Here is a 17,153-nt window from a genome sequence, read left to right on the forward strand (position 1 = left end):
TCTGGCCGTAAGAGCAGCGGTGGTATTTTATCTTGTCCTTTGAGTTATGTCTCAAACTTCTTCTTTCAGTTATAAAATCTCATGTTAGGAAGTCGTAGCTAAGGGGTAACTTGCTGTATCCTTTTGTTTGAAGAGTTAACTACTGACCTTGTTCAAAATACACACACCATTTCATGTCTGTGATTATGTAGCATCAGGTGGTGAGCACTGGATTTTGCTTTGGCTTTTCCTAAAGATGAAAGAAACCTTCACCATGGGAAGTCTCACGTGCAGGTGCTTGCCAACCGTGGTCATGTTAGTTGTTTAATTTCTCATGGATGAGGTAAAAAGATTGAACTGAAATGTCACTGGAAGGCTTACTTGGCTCTGCCCTATACCAAGGCCATAGATCTAGGAATGATGCATAGAAGTGTTGTTCATTTAACTGGAGACCCGAGTTCCCCGCGCACCCTTGGGCTGCAGTAGTCTTGCCTGTTTCCCAGTTGTCTCAGCAATTCTTTAATTCGGGCTGTACATCTCGGGGTTAAACACAACGTATCCCTGTAATGTTTTAGTGTGAAATAAGCCCTTACACCTTATCTTTATGCTGGCAAAGTTTTGCTGAGTGTTTTCTTGGTGTCTTTTCATGTTACCATGAAACTGATAAGGAAGAAGAATGGGGGAAGGAAAAGACTATCAGTGGGGGATTTCTAATGATTTGCAGGAGACTTTCGGTTGTTTTATATTCATCATCAAGACTGGAGCGTATTGGCTGGTTAAAGGGTTTTAGCTGCAAATTCCATTTGCGAAAAGTCTGTGGCAGGGATGGGAGGCTGTGCCAGCCCCAGCCCCTCAGGGTGTCAGGGCAGCGGGGAGTTGCACTTACCATACCAGTGTCCGTCGGGATTGTGGAGAAACATTGCCCCTGTTCCTGGCAGTCTTGCAAGCCAAGAGCCTGTTGCGGTTGAAGCTAGAGCAGCAAACCCAATCCCTTCGTCGGCTGCAGCCTGCTTGGAGGACGCGTGTAATACACGAGCCAAACAGTCCTGCTGCTGTAAATCCTTACGGTCATTGATGTGCCCTTTCTGGTGGAAACCAGGCCTGCAAACGTGTGCTGGGAGCCATTGCGTGTTCCAGGACTGAAGAGATCGCCCAGTTAAATTGGGAGGCTGTGGTTGGAAGGCTTCTCCTCACCAAGAACTCGGTGGCTTTCCTCACAGAGTGGTCACTCAGTGGTGTGGGGCAAGGAGCAATTGCCTGAATTTATATACACAATTCTGAAGACACATAAGTGTCCATTCAGTTCATGAAGACCTCACAACCATCTTAAACATAGGAAATATCAGACTTCAGGTCGCCTTAATTCAGCCCTTTGTGTGCAGACATTATTAAGGTTTTTAATTATAAGTATTTCCATACATATTTTTCCAGTAGGATTCTTGCCTCATTCTGTGAATGAGTAATTATTCCATTTCTTTTTATCTTCCTCTTTCATTACATTGCCCCAGGCTTTGTCTAATACAATCCAAAGCTTTCACTGAATGAAGAATTATTTATATTCTCGTGGGCATTTCTGTGGTGCTCTGTGTTCTGTTTGTGTGTTTCACAGACACTTAATGAACTTACTTTCACAGCGCTTGTCTGAAACGAGATGGTGCTCCTGTCCTTGTGCTGTGGGTGTACAGATGCACAACGACTGCCTTGGAGGCTGTAATCTTGGCTGCCCACCTTGGTGCCCAGCCCTGCAGTCTACACCTCTGAAGAAGGGCTGCTCTACTGGGAGAGCTTCGCTGGCATAGTCTTGCTCTGCCGGTTTTTGTTTCACCTTCCAGACCCAAGGAATATTATATATCTCCTCTTTCCGCTTCCATTCCCTGTCATACTAATTCACCGCACCTTCCTTTGGTTCTCCCTCCTCCCATATCACCTGCTCTTGGAAATCCTTGTGTCACCCGCTTCTTCAGAGCATCACACCTGCACCACCACCGCTGCCGTCCAGCTTTCCTGTTGTTGTAGCAGCTCTTGACGTGCCCCTGAGAGCAGACGCGGCCTTGGCTGTGTCCTGGGCTGACCCTGTAAGCCCAGCTCGCTCAGGGGCGTCAGGTGAAGAGAAGGCTGATACGAGGTGGGATGCTGGAGAAGGGAGCAGAGGCTGGTGATGACTGATGCCTTCCTGCTGAGGAGGTGCCACCATACACCACAGCAGGTGGAGTTTTGGAAGGGCTGATGGCTTCGTGTCTAGGGCTGTGCATTGCTGTGTTACAGGGGTGCTGTGGCGAGGCAGGGGGACAGAGTTCAGGCTTTCGTTGGCCGAGGTTGCCCAGAGTCCTCTAGTTGATGCGAGAAAGTGGAAATTGCTTCTCACAAATGTTTCTCTGTGAGGACTGTGGACGAAGGATGAGCTTGGTCTGTTGTTCCTAAATGCATCCTTCTTGGCTTCTGTGAGGGGAGGTTGTGTCATCCATCTCTTCGATATTGATATTCTTCGATTTATGGAGAGGATTAAAAAATTGTCTTGTGTATTGTTGTTATTGTATGGTTATCTGTTGGGATTCGATGTGGTACATTGCTGTAGGAAGTTATAAAGAAGCTATATGAAAACAAGGAAATCTTCAGTCTATCACAGCGCTTGTAACTTCTCCAGAGACAGATGAAACAATAAATACTGGGTGAGGGAAGTTAATCTGTGTCTGTAGTATTTTATTAAATAATATGAACTCGGTGTGGTTTGCTGTGGCTGGTTCGATTTCCCACGTGGTTTTATGGAGCGTTATTGCGATGGTCCCTCGCTGCGCGGAATGGTCCTCGAGCCTCCCCTTCAGAGAGCAGTGGTTTCTTTTCCAAAAGACTTAATATGGGGAAAAAAATACCATTTTAATTTGCATTCTTATAGCAGGCTCCACGCATACAGAGCGGGCTTTGGGCAGTTGTTTTGGGTCTGAGCCAGCACTCACCAGACCGAGCGTGTTGCGTGTTGTGCCCTCGAACACGCGGAGCCTCCTCGGAGACCCCTCGCAGCGTAACGTGGGTCGTTGCTGGAGGAAATATCGCATCCCCTGTACGTGCAGTCGTGTTCTGTGCTACAGAAAGCCTTTTTCAATCGCTCGACAGCCGCAGAAGTACAATATGGACAACAGATTTTTATCCCGCAGTCTTTTCAGGTTCCCCCCAGCCTTTTTTATTATATAATTTGCCTTTTATCCAGTGTTTTTCCATATTCCCAGGCTGCTCCAGTTCACCTGAGTGTTCACAGCTTAACAACTCACACTGAACTTATTATTTTCAAGTGTGTGTACAAAATATGTTGAAAAACGACTGTGTAGCGGGATCCTTGAGCTTTCTTTCAGTTACTGTCTTGTCTTCCATTTTCAGCTGTTCTTTTCCTGTTTCTTTTCCTAGCCCTGGGAGATAAGGCTCCCTGAGTTCCTCGGCTCTTGGCTGTCCCCAGCACTGAGAGAGGAGTGGGCTGGAAGTCCTGACCTCCTCGGTGATGTTGCTGAGTCGTGGCAAAAAGTTTCATGCTGTTTTTATCACTTCATCCTGTTGCTGTCCGTGCAGTACTTTGCAGGCGCTGCTTTTAAAAACAAAGTACAGCTTTTTTGTCATGTTTCTCCAGAGATGACAGCATCCATGGCAAACACTGACAAAACTGTACATTTTTCTGAGGAACAAACTGTCATCGTTCAGGTTTCGGGTGAGTTGCAAGGCTCCAGAGGAGCCCCCCATCACCACACCGCTGGGCTGCTCCACAGAAGCTGCTGGGCGAAGCTTGGCTCGTGGTTGACATCCCTCATGTCCCTCATTGGTAAAGGGAGAAGAGTTTATTGGGCTCAGTTTGTCAGAGATGCACAAGTGGGCAGCAGGAGATGTCTGCACAGGCTCACGGGGCTGTCGTGGGTCCTGCGGCGGGGGCCACGGCCGGAGCAGGAGCACGCACGGTTGAGGGCAGCACTTTTCAGAACAGCTGATAGGAAATGTACTCTCAATTGTGCTTTGTTTTTAGCACTATAATTAGCAAGATCAATACACACACTCCTGCATCCATCTCCACGTATAGCAGTGCTTGCGCCTGTGCCTCCCTGGGGAGAGCTGTGAAGATTTCAGGGATCTGGAAAGTTCTCTGAAGTTGCAGTTGCCCAAGAGCGGATCTGTTGTGGCTGCAGCTCTTGTAATGCGGCGGAGGGAGAGAAGAAAGTTTCGTGGCCGTAGGAGGGAGCCCAGTGCAGGTTCCTAGCCCAGGTTCTCTTTTCCCCCTTCCGTGGCTGCCCGGCCACCTCTGCCCAGCGAGCGTTTCGCAGGGTCCAGCCACACCACGGGATGCCCATGTGCCACCAGGACTGAGTAACATGGGTGCAGGGTGGCACCTCTGACCGCTACCTGATCACCCGTCACATCCCCTCCCTGCCCCCGGGAGGTTTCCAGCTGGCGTGCCAGCCTGCTGCCTCGGGCTGTACCCGCGGGCTTTGGGCTTCCTCAAGTGCATGGGAGGAATCTTAGTGATGCTCGTAGGCTTTCGATGGTCCCACACAGATCTCCATCTTTGGGGATCTCTTCTAACGAATGGTTAATTAGTACTTTGAGGTCTTTTGCACAGTGAAAAAGGGAGGGCGGTGTGACTACGAGTTCAGCCTTTCTTGGCTCTTGCTTTCTGTTACTCTCTGTTGGTTTTTGCCCACTGACCCTGGGGGACTGTGAATATGTGGGGATGCTGCTCATCATGGTCTGCATAAACAATGTCCTCGTTAAGAGCTGCACGGCTCAGCGAGGCCCCATGAAGAAGTTAGCTGCCAGTGCCGAGCAGGAGCTGGGACCGCTGGCTCCCTCTGGGCTTTAGCCCCTCCTCATTAAGCAGGTCCAGGCTATTGATTGGGAGCTTGTGTTTGGAAGAGTCTTACTTACTCCATGCATTATCTTGACAGATTGATCAGACCTGATTGAGAACCTCTTAAAGGAACGAACAGCTGTAATGGGAAAGTTGGACTCTGTCATCCGTTAGGATGATTCTGGGAGCGAGAAGAACGAGGCTGACATCTTGGAGCAATTGTATTTACAATTAACATGGCTGAAAACGATTGCCTCTATTGATCCCCCCTTCCTGCAATTACAGCCCCATTGTTTACATTCCAGCACTTCGGTTATAAAAAGGAAATTCAATAATTATTGCATTATTTAAAGTTAAAGTGCCACAGAGTTTGCTGGCTACGCTTGCTGGTTGATTTAACGTTCAGTAAAATCCATGCTGAGCTCTCCATCTTTAGGCTGAGCAATATTTGGCTTTTAATGAGTCTTCAAGGGCTGGTGGAGCAAACCCAGTTTGCTTGGGCGGCTTTTGGGGTTGTTTATGGGGGAACCCAAAAGCATTTCAGCATGGCCAGCCTGGTGGCCAGCGGGGACAGCGTTTGTGGCCCATAGCCCACGGGGACGGCTGCTTTCCTGTGCTGCGAGGGTGGGCAACTGTTACTTGGAGCTGTTGAGGATTTTCGTGCCTCGTACGTTGTTGCGGACCTTCCCCCGGGACGGCAGGTCTCTGCTCGGCTGCCCTGGGTGTTGCTGCTGGGCTCCTTTTTGAGCAAGGTCCTTGGTCTTGCTTCCCCCCGCTCTGCACCCTCGTGGTCAGGGCTCGTGGTGCGATGGTCGGGGCTCTGCGCAGCCACGCTCGGCCCTGCCTGGGGCCCGCGGTGTCTGTGTCAGCCCCATCGTGGTACGGGGGCATTCGCTTGACTCCAGGCAGGGCTGGAGGGCATGGAAAATACAGATTTTTTGGGGGGAGCTATGTAGGGACTGGCTGTCAATTGGGGCAGTTGGTGCTGTTCTTCAGGCCTGTGTGACTCGGGGACTTGCATCAAGTGTCTTGGCCTCTTTGGCAGGAGGGAGCGCTGCATTTCCAGCCTTCTGGAAAGAAAAATAACGATCAGAAACCAAAGAGTAAACCAAAATCCAGATTTGTGCAAAGTCTCCTTGTCCTCGTCTCGTGGTGGTGACACTGAGGAAGTTTTAGCTGGAGAGCTGGAAGGAGGGAGGGGTTTTGTAACGCCGCTCCTGCAGAAGCAGTAAACAATTGCAGGACGTTGGTGGAATACGAAAGAGCGTCAGTTCATCTGTTGAACCTGCTGTGTGGAGAATCGTTTTCTTCCTCCTTTCAAACCGTCTGGACCGGGGGGGCTGCGGGCGGCCCAGCCCTCGGCAGCGCAGGGCCAGCACGTGTGCCCGCTGCGTGCCACGGCGCCGGCAGCGCCAGGAAATTCCAGCCGGGGCTGCAGGTGTGAAAGGGAGAGCAAGACGGATGGGCCAGCCCTGACTTTTATGGAGTACTTGGAACAGGCCGGGATCAGACAGCTGCACCCACATGACTTTCATTAAAAATTCAGATTCTTCTCTTGCAGGACTGTGTGATTTATCTCGTGCAGCAGATCAGAGGCACATGGGGGCCAGGAGGTGCTTATGAGGCTTCTGAGGTCTGCTGCAGGGCCTGGTCCCTTTCCATGGCGACCTGTGGCCTCCCCTCCTGCTCTGGTGTAAGGGTCACATCCCACCTAGCTCCCCGGGAGCACGTTGTCCCAGGCACGGTTCTTGCTGGCATGTGAAATGTTTCCTACCAAGCCTGTTACTAGTTACCCGTGTCTGACTTCGCGCTGAGGAAGAGTCAGTCTCTGGGCATCCTTCTGTACTGAGGATGTGCTCCTGGGGCTGGCGTGCCTCCCGCACCTCCTCCTCAGCACGGGGGTGCTCGCGGTGGCTTTCACAGCAACCTCGTGCGGGTCGAAGCCTCGCGTAACCTCTGCGGCGCTGCCCTGGCCTGTGTGCCACGGCCGTGGGCTTAGCAGGGGTCCTGCTGGCTCGGGGTCCCGCTGCTGATACAGGTCAGACGTGGGTGCTCGCAGGAAGAAGCGGGAGCGGTGCAGGTCTGCGTCAGTGCTCCCTTCCGCAGCTCTTGTAACTCTCCAGCAGATTTTTGGCTCCTTCTTCCTCAGCTGCATCTGTCAGTTCTTTTAAATCACTGCTGATTTTACCCATTCTAGCAGGACAGACGTCGTGCTGCGTTCAGTGGTGGGAAGAGTTTTATGTGTGGAAAAAGCCCTCCTCCAAAGGTGTTCAAGGCTGATAATTCAGGGGAGTGTTTCATAAAGAAGCTCTCGGTAGTTCAGTGGCCTCTGTTTTTCTGGCAGGACTGTCCTGTAACGTGAGAGCCAGCTGGAGAAGTGATCGAAAGTGATTTGGAAGAGATTTCTCCAGAGGGTTTATCAATTACCCGTTACCCGTCCCACCACAGGCCCCACTGAGCGGGGGGAGACTGCCCTGACACAGCCGAAGTGGGTAGCTCTTGATGCTGAGACGGAATCACCAAACCTGGGGTGTTTGTAACTGGTGAGGGACTGGTTGTCCCCCAGGCAAGGTCTGCGGCGAAGATCGGGGCAGGCGGTGCGGCGGTTACGGCAAAGGGAGGAGATGGGGTCTCCGAGCAGGATCCTCCTGCGCTGATCGCTGCAGCTTTGCCCAGAGAGCCGAGCACCTCCCGGGGGGAAGGTGGGCTGGGTTGGGTTTGGTTTGCATGTAGGAATAGGTGGTGTGAGTGGCGTGGAGCTGTGGTCAGTGTACGTACAGGAACAGCCCGTGTCCCCCGGGGAAGCTGTACTCGTGAGCCGTATGGTTTCCATCAGAGCGTTCCTCTGTCTGTTTCTGATTTAAAGTGGAGCTTTGACTAAACCTGATCAATATTTTGCATGCCATGCGTGAAGAACCAGATGTTGGAAGTTTCCTATCGCTGAGAGGGAGGGAGCAAAGACCCCCCCACACTTGCAGAAATCAATGTTCTCTGGCAGAAGTTGGTTGGTTTTCCTAGGAACAATATATTCCTTTGATTTTCAAGTTGATTTGTCTTCTAACGAGGTTCTGGTTTAATATTTTGAGTTTGTTTTCTGTGATACGGATAAATTCTCACAAGGGGAAAGCTTAACAGCATGATGGACAATAACGACACGTACTTGTCCAGCGTTTCATCAGTTCCAGCAGCTCACAGCTGGTACTTGCTCGTCTGCCGTGTTGTCTGTGCTGGCCCACTCCCTTCCTGGGTTGGAAGGCTGGCGTGAAGCAGAGGTGGGCGCGCGATGTCGCACTGCGTCGGGGTGGACTTGGTGGTGTTGGCACCTCGGGTCTTGTCTCCTCCAGCACGACAGGCAGGTGAAGCTGACCCAAGCCCAAGGGATGTTCGAACATACCTCACATGCACGGAGTGGGAGCAAAAGAAGAGCAGAAAATAAGACACATTTATTAAACTGTTTAAAACAAATGTTTTCCTAAAATCCCTCTCAAATGAGAGCAGCGCAGACTGTGCCTCTGGTTCCCACAGAGACAGTGTCCTTAGTATTTCCTTGAACCCGTGACCAGATTTTTCTCTAATTGCTCACCGGGGGTTTCCTCTGCCTTCTTGCAGAAGCTGCTGCTGAGCCCGGTGGCACTTTCTGAGCCTGAACACGGTGTTTGTAGGACGGGGGTTGCCCCCACACCCCTCGGCTGACGGGAGAAGGGTCTCGCGTGTGTCTCCTGGAGCGAGACCCCCGCCTGCGGCGAGATGGGGCAGCGGGGAGGTCTCATTGCAGGGGCCGTGCGAGCCGGCCGCGTGGCTCCTGCGCCTGGCTCACTAACCTTTGCTTTTTATGTCTTAAGCCATTTCTCTTTCTCTGGCTGGGGAAGAGGGTGATGCATGCAAACAATAGGAATGAGAGGAAGAAGTTGTTCTAAGGAGGGAAAAGAGCAAAAAAATCTTTTGAGGGCACCAGTGGGATTAGTGCCCTCGTGGATTCTTCAAATATTACAGTGAATTTAATTAAATACATCGCAATCCCAAAAGAGGCTAGTCTAATTAGCCAGATCTAGAATACATTTATTCTCTTCTCTCGCCCTTCCAATCAGAAGCCTCAGCATCAGCTCCTATCCTATTTTTAATCATTCCTAGGCTCAGAGGGCTCTCCTTCCTCCGTGTTAGCTGAGCACACAGCGCTGGGTAATATGTCTTTAATCTTATCTGAGCTGTAACTGAGATAACACACGTCAGAATTCTTACCAGAAGGTCCTGGCTGCACGTAGGCAATATTTTTGATTGACAAACCTTGAGATCACATCCAAATCACCTTACTTGTGTGCCTTGGGTGAAGTGCGTGGCGCACAAGGAGTTTCATGACCCCGAAGACAGAAAGAGGTCCTGCGGTCGGACGGTGGGAGCTGGCACGGATTATTGCTTGGCTGCGGTGGGTGGTGGGAACACCAAAGGGCCGTCACGGAGGAGTCTGTCCTGTCGTTTGACTTTGGTGTCCGTTTTTTCTCAACTTGAGATAAGCCCTTACTGTGGGAACTGGGAAAGTTACTGCGAACCCTCAGCCCTGCCCGGAGTGAGCGGAGAGCGGCTGTGCCGCGGCAGCTGGCAGGGCTGGAAGCAGCGAACTCTTCCCTCTGGTTTTAAGAACTAATTGCCGTATCCTTGGGATCCGTGGCATAAAATAGCTCTTGGTTTCCCTGGCGGCATGGACCTCTGTGCCAGACAATTGATAGATTTTTTCCAGTAATCAGGGTGTAATGCTCTCAAATTAGCTACATTGGCTGCGATAGCACAGCTACAGAGGGTGACAAGACTTCTTTCCAAGCGCTAACCTCTTGCGGGGGTACCCAGCTGCATGCTCATCCTTGGCTTTTCAGTCTGGATCGCTGTATCAGCCATCTTCCAGGCCAGGCTGCTGCTTTTCCAGATCCAGGGGAGCCAAACCTAGATGCCAGGGCCCAGAGCGCTGGAGGATGGGTAGGATGGCACATGCTCCGCTTCCATACGCTGTTTCCAGGACCTCTCCATCTAATGGGTTCGTTGTGTTCTAGGATGGCTTTGATTTTATTCGTCTTAGTTTTCAATGAGAATTTATCAAATTTAATTTTATCTGTTTGACATGAAGTTGGATCTCCTCCCAGGATAAGCTTTAAATATGAAAGAATTAGCCATGCGTAGGTTGTGAATAGTTGTTAATGTCGGATCTGGTATTTTCTTTCGCTGAAGGAGATGATCTTGCCTATCTTGATTTTTGCTTCTGTGCTCGTTTCAGTGTGTTATGTTTTTCTTGCCTCTAAGCAGGAGAGTGCATGGTGCCTTGAGAATAAACAGGCTTGATCTTACTGTGTCTTTGTCAAAATGTGGTTTCTTACTTAATTCCCAGGTGGCTTTTAGCAATTTACAGTGGACTAACCCAGGGAGACCGGAGACGATACAGGAAATTCACATCTCTCTCCTTTGTTCTCCACAGCACCTTCAGCATCACGAGAGCGGGGTCGAGGGTGAAAGCTGTTACTATCACTGTGTCCTCTGTAACTACTCCACCAAGGCCAAGCTGAACCTTATCCAGCACGTGCGCTCCATGAAACACCAGCGGAGTGAAAGCCTACGTAAGCTGCAGCGCCTCCAGAAGGGTCTCCCTGAAGAGGAGGAGGACCTGGGGCAGATCTTCACCATCCGGAAGTGTCCAGCTGCAGAGGCCGGTGAGTGCTGCCTCCATGGCGTGAACAGGGTCAGGCTCTCGGCTCCTCTGCGTCGCAGGGTTCGAGGAGCAGCAGCAGACCCCCTGTGCAGTGTTGCGGCAGGCTCCGTGACCCTCTTGTTTCTCTTCCCTGCTGTGGGGATGACGCTTATCGCTTAGCAGTAATGTGTTACACAAGTCCCAGCTGCCCCAAGGCAGGACAAGACCTCTGTTGGACCTGCAGCGTCCAGCACAGCTCTGCCTCACGGGGCTCCTGGGTGGTGCCTCTGGAGCACCAAATACTTTTGCACGTGCTTCGTTCCGTACTTGTCAGTGGTCCCCTCTGTTCCAGCGGGGCTCAACGCAAGTTTGACGTGTGGAAGTGTGTGTGTTTGTCCTGGTTAGTGTCTTAAACAGTGGGGTATTGTGTGAGCGTCTAAAGATACCATCCCTTTTGGGTGACTCAAACTAGTGTACTGTATTTGTGGATATTTTGCAATGAGTAAAGGGATGTCCTGAGCGCCAGCGCGAGCCTGTCCCAGCTTGTTCATTGATTTCTGGTATTTCAGCCACATTGGATCGGGAGGAGGAGCTGGTTGAGGGGGTGGGCAGGAGAAGGGGTGAGTGTTTGTCTGCTTTCCATGTCTTCTCTTGACAAGGTGGATAAAGGGAAGGGCTTGGACAGAGTGTTTGCTCATGCAGAAAGGACAGATAATAGGAAGGGTATTGCAGCTGTGAATCTAGCAAGAGAAAATGTGCCTCAAAGGGGACAGGCTGGGCAAAACAGAACTTGTACTTTGTTTAACCATTGAAAGGGTTAAGAAGTTCTTTACGTTAGGAAAAAGCAAGAGGTCATGAAGTCCTCTTTGGAGGGAGGAGGAGGAGAGCCTGCCCGAGTCGGATGGTACATGTGCAGTCAGGGGTGTGAAGATGCTGGAGCTGGAGGGGATGCCAGCGAAAGCCTTCACAACCCTCGTCTCCGCTTCAGCCAGGACTTTGCTCCGTGACCGCTGTTGAAATCACTAAGTCTTACAGAAAGATTTAGAGACAAGGAAAGTGAGGTTGGCTTAAAGGCATTGAGCAGGGAGAGCAGCACCGACTGGAGGAGAACACGTGTGGGTCTTGGAAACGGCTCTTGAATTAAGCCCTGGGTTGCGTTGCTGTTACCCGTGTTAGTAACAAGGATCTGAAATACTTGCAAAACCTGGAAAAGTAAACCGGGAGATTTTTCTTTGAGAGTTAAATTCAGGGTCATGGAAAAAAGTGACCGATGTGTGAACTCGGTGGCCCAGTGGAGTCGAGGGCATGGAATACGCCTTCGCAAAGGTCACGGTGACAGCGAGAGCGTGCTGGGGATGCCGCGCCATCCCGGAGGGGACGGCAGCTCTACCGCCGCCCCGCTGCTCTGCGGTGCTCTGCCCTAGAGACACGTGCAGGTTTCCAAAGGATGTGGTGGACGGTGTTGTGTGGTTTGTGAGCGTCCTCAAGGGCAAAATGAACAGAGAGGAAAAACCCTCTGTGCCCTTTTGCGATATACAGAACGATCTTGAAAATCTTTGTTTACTTTAGAAATTGTTTGGTTTTTACTTTAGAAACCTTCCCTTTCCCTGCGCATCCTCCAGGGTTGCGGCATCGCAGGCACTGAGGGTGCAGAAGCTGACTAGCTGAGAGGGAAAAGGATTTGTTGACCATTTAAAAAAATGTAATTTTTCTTAACTAAAAGGCTTGACAGGTCACTGAAAGGAAATCTCGATTTAAAAATATTTTGCTTTTTCGAATGGCTTGAGATAATTTCCTTTAAGCTTGTTGGTTCTTCAACAAAAACTTACAGCAAACAAGACACTAAGAATTTCTTTATCATATTTTATTTCAAAGATTAAACGTACAAGTAAGAATAAGACTCTCTAGAATGCAAAGGGGGGGAACCTCTGCTCTGTTTCGCAGGTCGCTTTGACCCGAGGTGTTTCATTTCAGACGCTCTCCCAGCCCATTGTTGAGGAGCCTGAGCAGGCACACACCTCGCCGGCATGCTGCTGCCCGCGGGCACGAGGGGCTGGGCGGTCCTTGCGGTGGGCGAGGTCGGCCTCTTGCAGGGCACAACAATAATTTATTTCTCAGCTTTGGTTTGTTCCGTGTAATTTCTTCATGCATAAAGAGATCTGACTGAACAGGTTGATCCTTCCTTTTTTTCTGTGACTTTTAAACTTCCAGTGTTATAAAATGCTGCTGTTATTTATTATTTAGCTGCTACTGTTACTTTTCTGTAGTTTTGGGTGTCAGACGCTAGCAGGAATGCGCACGTACCGAGGCTTGAATTCACTCTCTGACCTCTTTGTTCCTCCTTGCTGTGGAGCTTTGCTGTGGGGTTTGGCTGTTGCACCGCGTGCTGCTCAGCGAGGCTTCGCCTCGGGGCCCAAAGGGACACTGACTGTGCTGCTCTGCTGCATTACAAGTGCGGTGGTTTGTTTGGATGCTGCTGTTACTCCCTGGTAATCATCGCTGTGATTCTCTCTCCCCTTCTGGTTAATTATATTTGTTTTGAATTCGGTTTCCCTACAAATACAGTATCAGCTTGCGTTCCGTTCCAACGTGAGCCCCCTTTTGTTATCACCGCTCTTTCTGAGAACTCTTAAAACATTTTGTCCTCACAGCTCTTCTATCTTTTGCACAACTCCACCCTGGGAGGGTGGCCCGGCCCTGGACTGGCTGCCCGGCGGGGTGGTGGAGTCCGTGTCCTGGGAGATGCTCGGAACGGGATGGCCAAGGCCGAGGCCCTGAGCAGGACCTTGACTGGTGCCCGTCGTCTGTCCCTGTGGAACTGCGAGTGCTCAGGGCCGGGCTGAGCTGGCAGAAAACCATTCCCTGCTGGGACCGCTCTGTTTTCTTGCTGGTCTGGCTGGCCAGCTGCTGGTTTGCCTCAGCAGTGGTGTGAAAGATCACCCCCCTCCTCGCTCCTCTGTCCGGTGTGCTGGGACCAAGAGCAAGCAGGCACAGGGATCACCTTGGAGGGGGTCCCAAGCTTCCAGGGGACAGTGGGGTCCAGCTGTTGCTGCTGCGTCCAGGGCAGGCCCCTGGGCCAGCCGTGGCCCAAGGCAAGGTGCGCGTACACGGCAGCCACGATCACTCCTGCTGCTGCTGGAGAACTTTTGTGGCTTTGCTAGAAATGCTGAAAGATTCTTTATCACTTTTTTCCTTTCTCTAACTTCATCCAGTTTGTGCCAATCTCTTCATCCCCAGCTTTACACGAAACTGCTGGTTGCAGTAATGAAAGGTGGCTCAGCTGTAGCCTTGTGCTACGTGGGACGGCGCAGACCGAGCGAGTGGAGCCGCCTTGTTCCCCATCCCGCTCCGTCCTGTCCGCTCTGTGGCAGGGAGCAGGTCACACGCTGTGCGTGTCAGCGTGTTCTTACTCGCTGGTGGGTGCAAGCGTGGAGGAAAAAGCATTGCTGTCTCTGGGGCGGTGCATAGATATTTGCTTGTGTAGATGCATCTCAGTCTGTTGGAAGAGAGTGTCTGATCATACCTTAATTAGTCCTCTAACAATCTACAAAGGTCAGTGCCAATTGCCTGTTCATTTACATTTGTAATTGTGATGGTTCTTGATTGCACATTAGTTGCAACTCATTCCCTCCCACCCTGCTGAAAACACTTGCAGCAGCCGAAGGAACAGCCCTGCAGACACAAGGATCTTTGTCTTGGCTTGTGCCAGCCTTCACTGAAACTTTTGTCTCTTTTATGGGAGAGCTTTAGAAGCTGCACTCTGCTTCCAGTAAAGGAATGATGAAGTTGTTGGCAGGGAAATTACATGGGCATCAGGCAAGAAACCCAGTCCTCCTTGAACTGGATAATTAAAGACAATTAAACTTTTCTGCTTGCTCTGAGAAGTGTGCTAATTATGCAGGAGACAGGGAAGTGGGCCCAGGCTGGACATTCAGCTGTGTTGTTGGTCAGAAAGAATACAGCTCTAGGGGTGGGGGTTTATTTTCCTCTGTGGGGTATTTTTGCACATCTATTGCTGTAGTATCTGGGCTGCTGCCACTGCAGATGTCAGCCCCTCGCTGCAGAAGCATCTGTATAACATTACCCATAAGCTAATTGATTTTTAATGATGGGGGTTTAGAGAAGAAAAAAAAACCCCATAATAAAAACCAAAATGTTCTCAAGATGTAGCGATGGATGCACTTATGACTCATTAGATAATGATAGAAATAAGAGTGAAACAACCTGCACCAAATTTTCATTCTGGCTTTGGAAGTGTTTCTTTCTAGAAGGCACGAGGTCGGGCAGCCCGTTCCTGAGCCGGACGGCCGTGCGTGGTCGCAGGGCCGGAGCGGGGCTGCCGCATCGCTTCACGTGCCACCCGCACGAGGTGGGGATTCGTTACAGCCCCGTGCTGAGCCTCTTTCTCCTTAGGCAAGTGCTGTCCACAATTAATCTGTTTCCTCCCGTACCTGTTTCTCCTGACTCTTCCTGTTTTCCATCTCCATCCGCTCTCCCTTTCCGTAGCTGTCCTCCGGTGGGAGGAGCAGAGGGGCTTTGCCCGCTCTTCCCGCTGTGCAGGACAGAAGTCCCTCAGATGTTCGTGTTCCTCACCTGCACCCGAGTCCTGGGCGTCCCTGGCCTGCGACTGCCGCTTCGTGCAGCTGCGTGGGTCGGGGTCGGCTGCGCTCCTCAGGTCAGGAGAAGGTCCCATGGCTTGCAGGGAGCTTGACCTGAGCAGAGGTCACTCAGGCAGAAACACTTCATGCCTGAGCTCCACAGGAGAATGGCTGGATCCAGAAGGGTCGGGTGGAGCTGAGGCAAGAGACCACCTAGAGTTCTATGATGCCCGGGAGTTTAATTTTGATCTTCCTCTTGTATGAGACCTACATTTGTTGACATCTTTGAAGGGAAGCAGATTTCAGCAGCTGTAAATGCAGAGGGCAGGTGGCGTGGCCAAGGAGTTGTGTTGGTACAAGGCGGCTGTGCAGTGCCTCTGTGCCTGGCGTGGGGGGCAGCTGGAGGGGAGGCCCCTGCCCCAAGCGGCCGAGGCCAAGACCACCCCACGCTGTCGAAGGAGGGAGCAGAGCACAACAGGGAAGAGGTGTGCACCTCTCTCCTCCTCCTTTGCCGAGGCAGTTTGGGTACCGCAGTCGGGACACGATCTGTGGGACTCTCGAGAACGCTTTCGAAAAAACAGCAGCAAAAAATGTGGCAAGTGAGCCCCAAAAAGTCAAATTTGTTGATCTTTACAGTTGTGCTGGAGGCTATTACGGAGCTTTGTGGGGCGAATAAGATGACTTGTGGAAAAGTCATGTAATATTTAGTGGGAAATGCTGACCATCTCTCATCTCCATGAGTCATCCTGTAGACTATTTTACAAAGCTTTGTATCCTTACTGTGAAAATACGTAGGAAGGCTAAAAATAAGGTAAAATAATATCTTCTGTTCACTGCGGCTCTAGATTTTTTTTCTTAGCACCATATACTTCTGGAGAACCTCCTTATCCTTGTGGGAATGGGAGTGCTCCTCTAAGACCGGGCTAAGCCAGCCAGAGATACCACTTGTAGTTTTTGAAGAACTATTTTGCTGGACGCGTACCGCAGGGGCATGCCGCAGTCTGCCCGTTGCACCACAGAGAACCAGTCCCCTATGGTGGACATATTGTTTCAGCGATCCTGCTAATCTCTGCCAAATCCTTAGCAGCCATCTTCTTCCAACACACAAAGTCATTGTTGGGGCCCTCGCGTGTGAAGGGTGAGGGCAGGCTCTCTGGAAGCCGTTGCTAAACTCGGCCAGGCGCAGTCAAAAGCCCCTTTGTCTGGGCAGGAAAGGGGCTGGAGCGGGTGTCAGCAGGAGGATCGCTGCCGGCACGTCTTCCCGGGCTGGAGCATCCGTGCTGCACGTTCTGCCAGCAAACAGCGAGGGACCGGCCGCTCTCCCCGCTCCAGACTGGTTGATTATAATTATTTAGAGGAATACCTGGACTGTAGAGCTCTGCTCTGGTAAACCCTTGAAAGCCGCTGGTTCCCAGAGCTCCCTGGGAGGAGGGCGTCCACCGTGGCTCCCGCTTCCCCCGGCTCTGTCTTCCCGGCAGATGGGTGCACTGTCCATCCACGTCTTCCTTGTATTTCGGTATTCAACCTGCTGAAGGGCTGCAAACTGTAGACTGAAACCAGGATGTGAATTTTTAATGCAACCAAGTGTGTAAACAGGACTGAGGTAGAGCTGGAGCACTTGCCAGATGAGAAGACCCCGCGTGGTTTAAAAATAGTAGTTACCAAGCTCAGCTTGGCTCTGCCTGTGGTGCTTGCAGACAGCTGGATGCTCATATGGTGCTTGCACCTCTGTTTTCACTCTGAGTCATATGAAACACTTTGCTAATGTTCCTCTTTCTTAAAAGCGGTTTTGTAGCTGCACCGGGGATGCGAAGGCATCGCCGTCAGGAGGGAGGTGATGGTGAATGGGAACGGAAGCAAGTTCCCGTGTGATCGGGAGCAGATTTGTTCATGAAACACTCAGGATGTGGTTTACAGTACGAAAGGATTTCTCTTGGACAGAAAGTTTGTATTGAGCAGCGGGGAGGCTTGATGTCAGCCACGTTGGTCAGTTTGAGTTTGTGCCTCGGAAGTCCCGGAGATGTGTTGTCTTCTTCCTCGGGGCGGAGGCGTTGGGCTCTGAACTCCCCTCTCTCCTGTCCAG

General features: G+C 51.1%; 1 protein-coding gene across 3 annotated transcripts in view; it reads left to right on the forward strand.

Annotated features, from left to right (window-relative positions):
• The window catches only part of ZFHX3 (zinc finger homeobox 3), a 147,116-nt gene that overhangs the window by 68,812 nt on the left and 61,151 nt on the right, over positions 1–17,153 (forward strand). For all 3 annotated transcript variants that reach the window (XM_068411653.1, XM_068411654.1, XM_068411655.1), the window contains one exon: positions 10,263–10,494. In XM_068411653.1, the coding sequence (XP_068267754.1) occupies positions 10,263–10,494 (232 nt within the window). The remainder of the gene's footprint in view (positions 1–10,262; positions 10,495–17,153) is intronic.

This window comes from Nyctibius grandis, chromosome 12, assembly GCF_013368605.1.
Source record: "Nyctibius grandis isolate bNycGra1 chromosome 12, bNycGra1.pri, whole genome shotgun sequence".
Classification (NCBI taxonomy): Eukaryota; Metazoa; Chordata; class Aves; order Nyctibiiformes; family Nyctibiidae; genus Nyctibius; species Nyctibius grandis.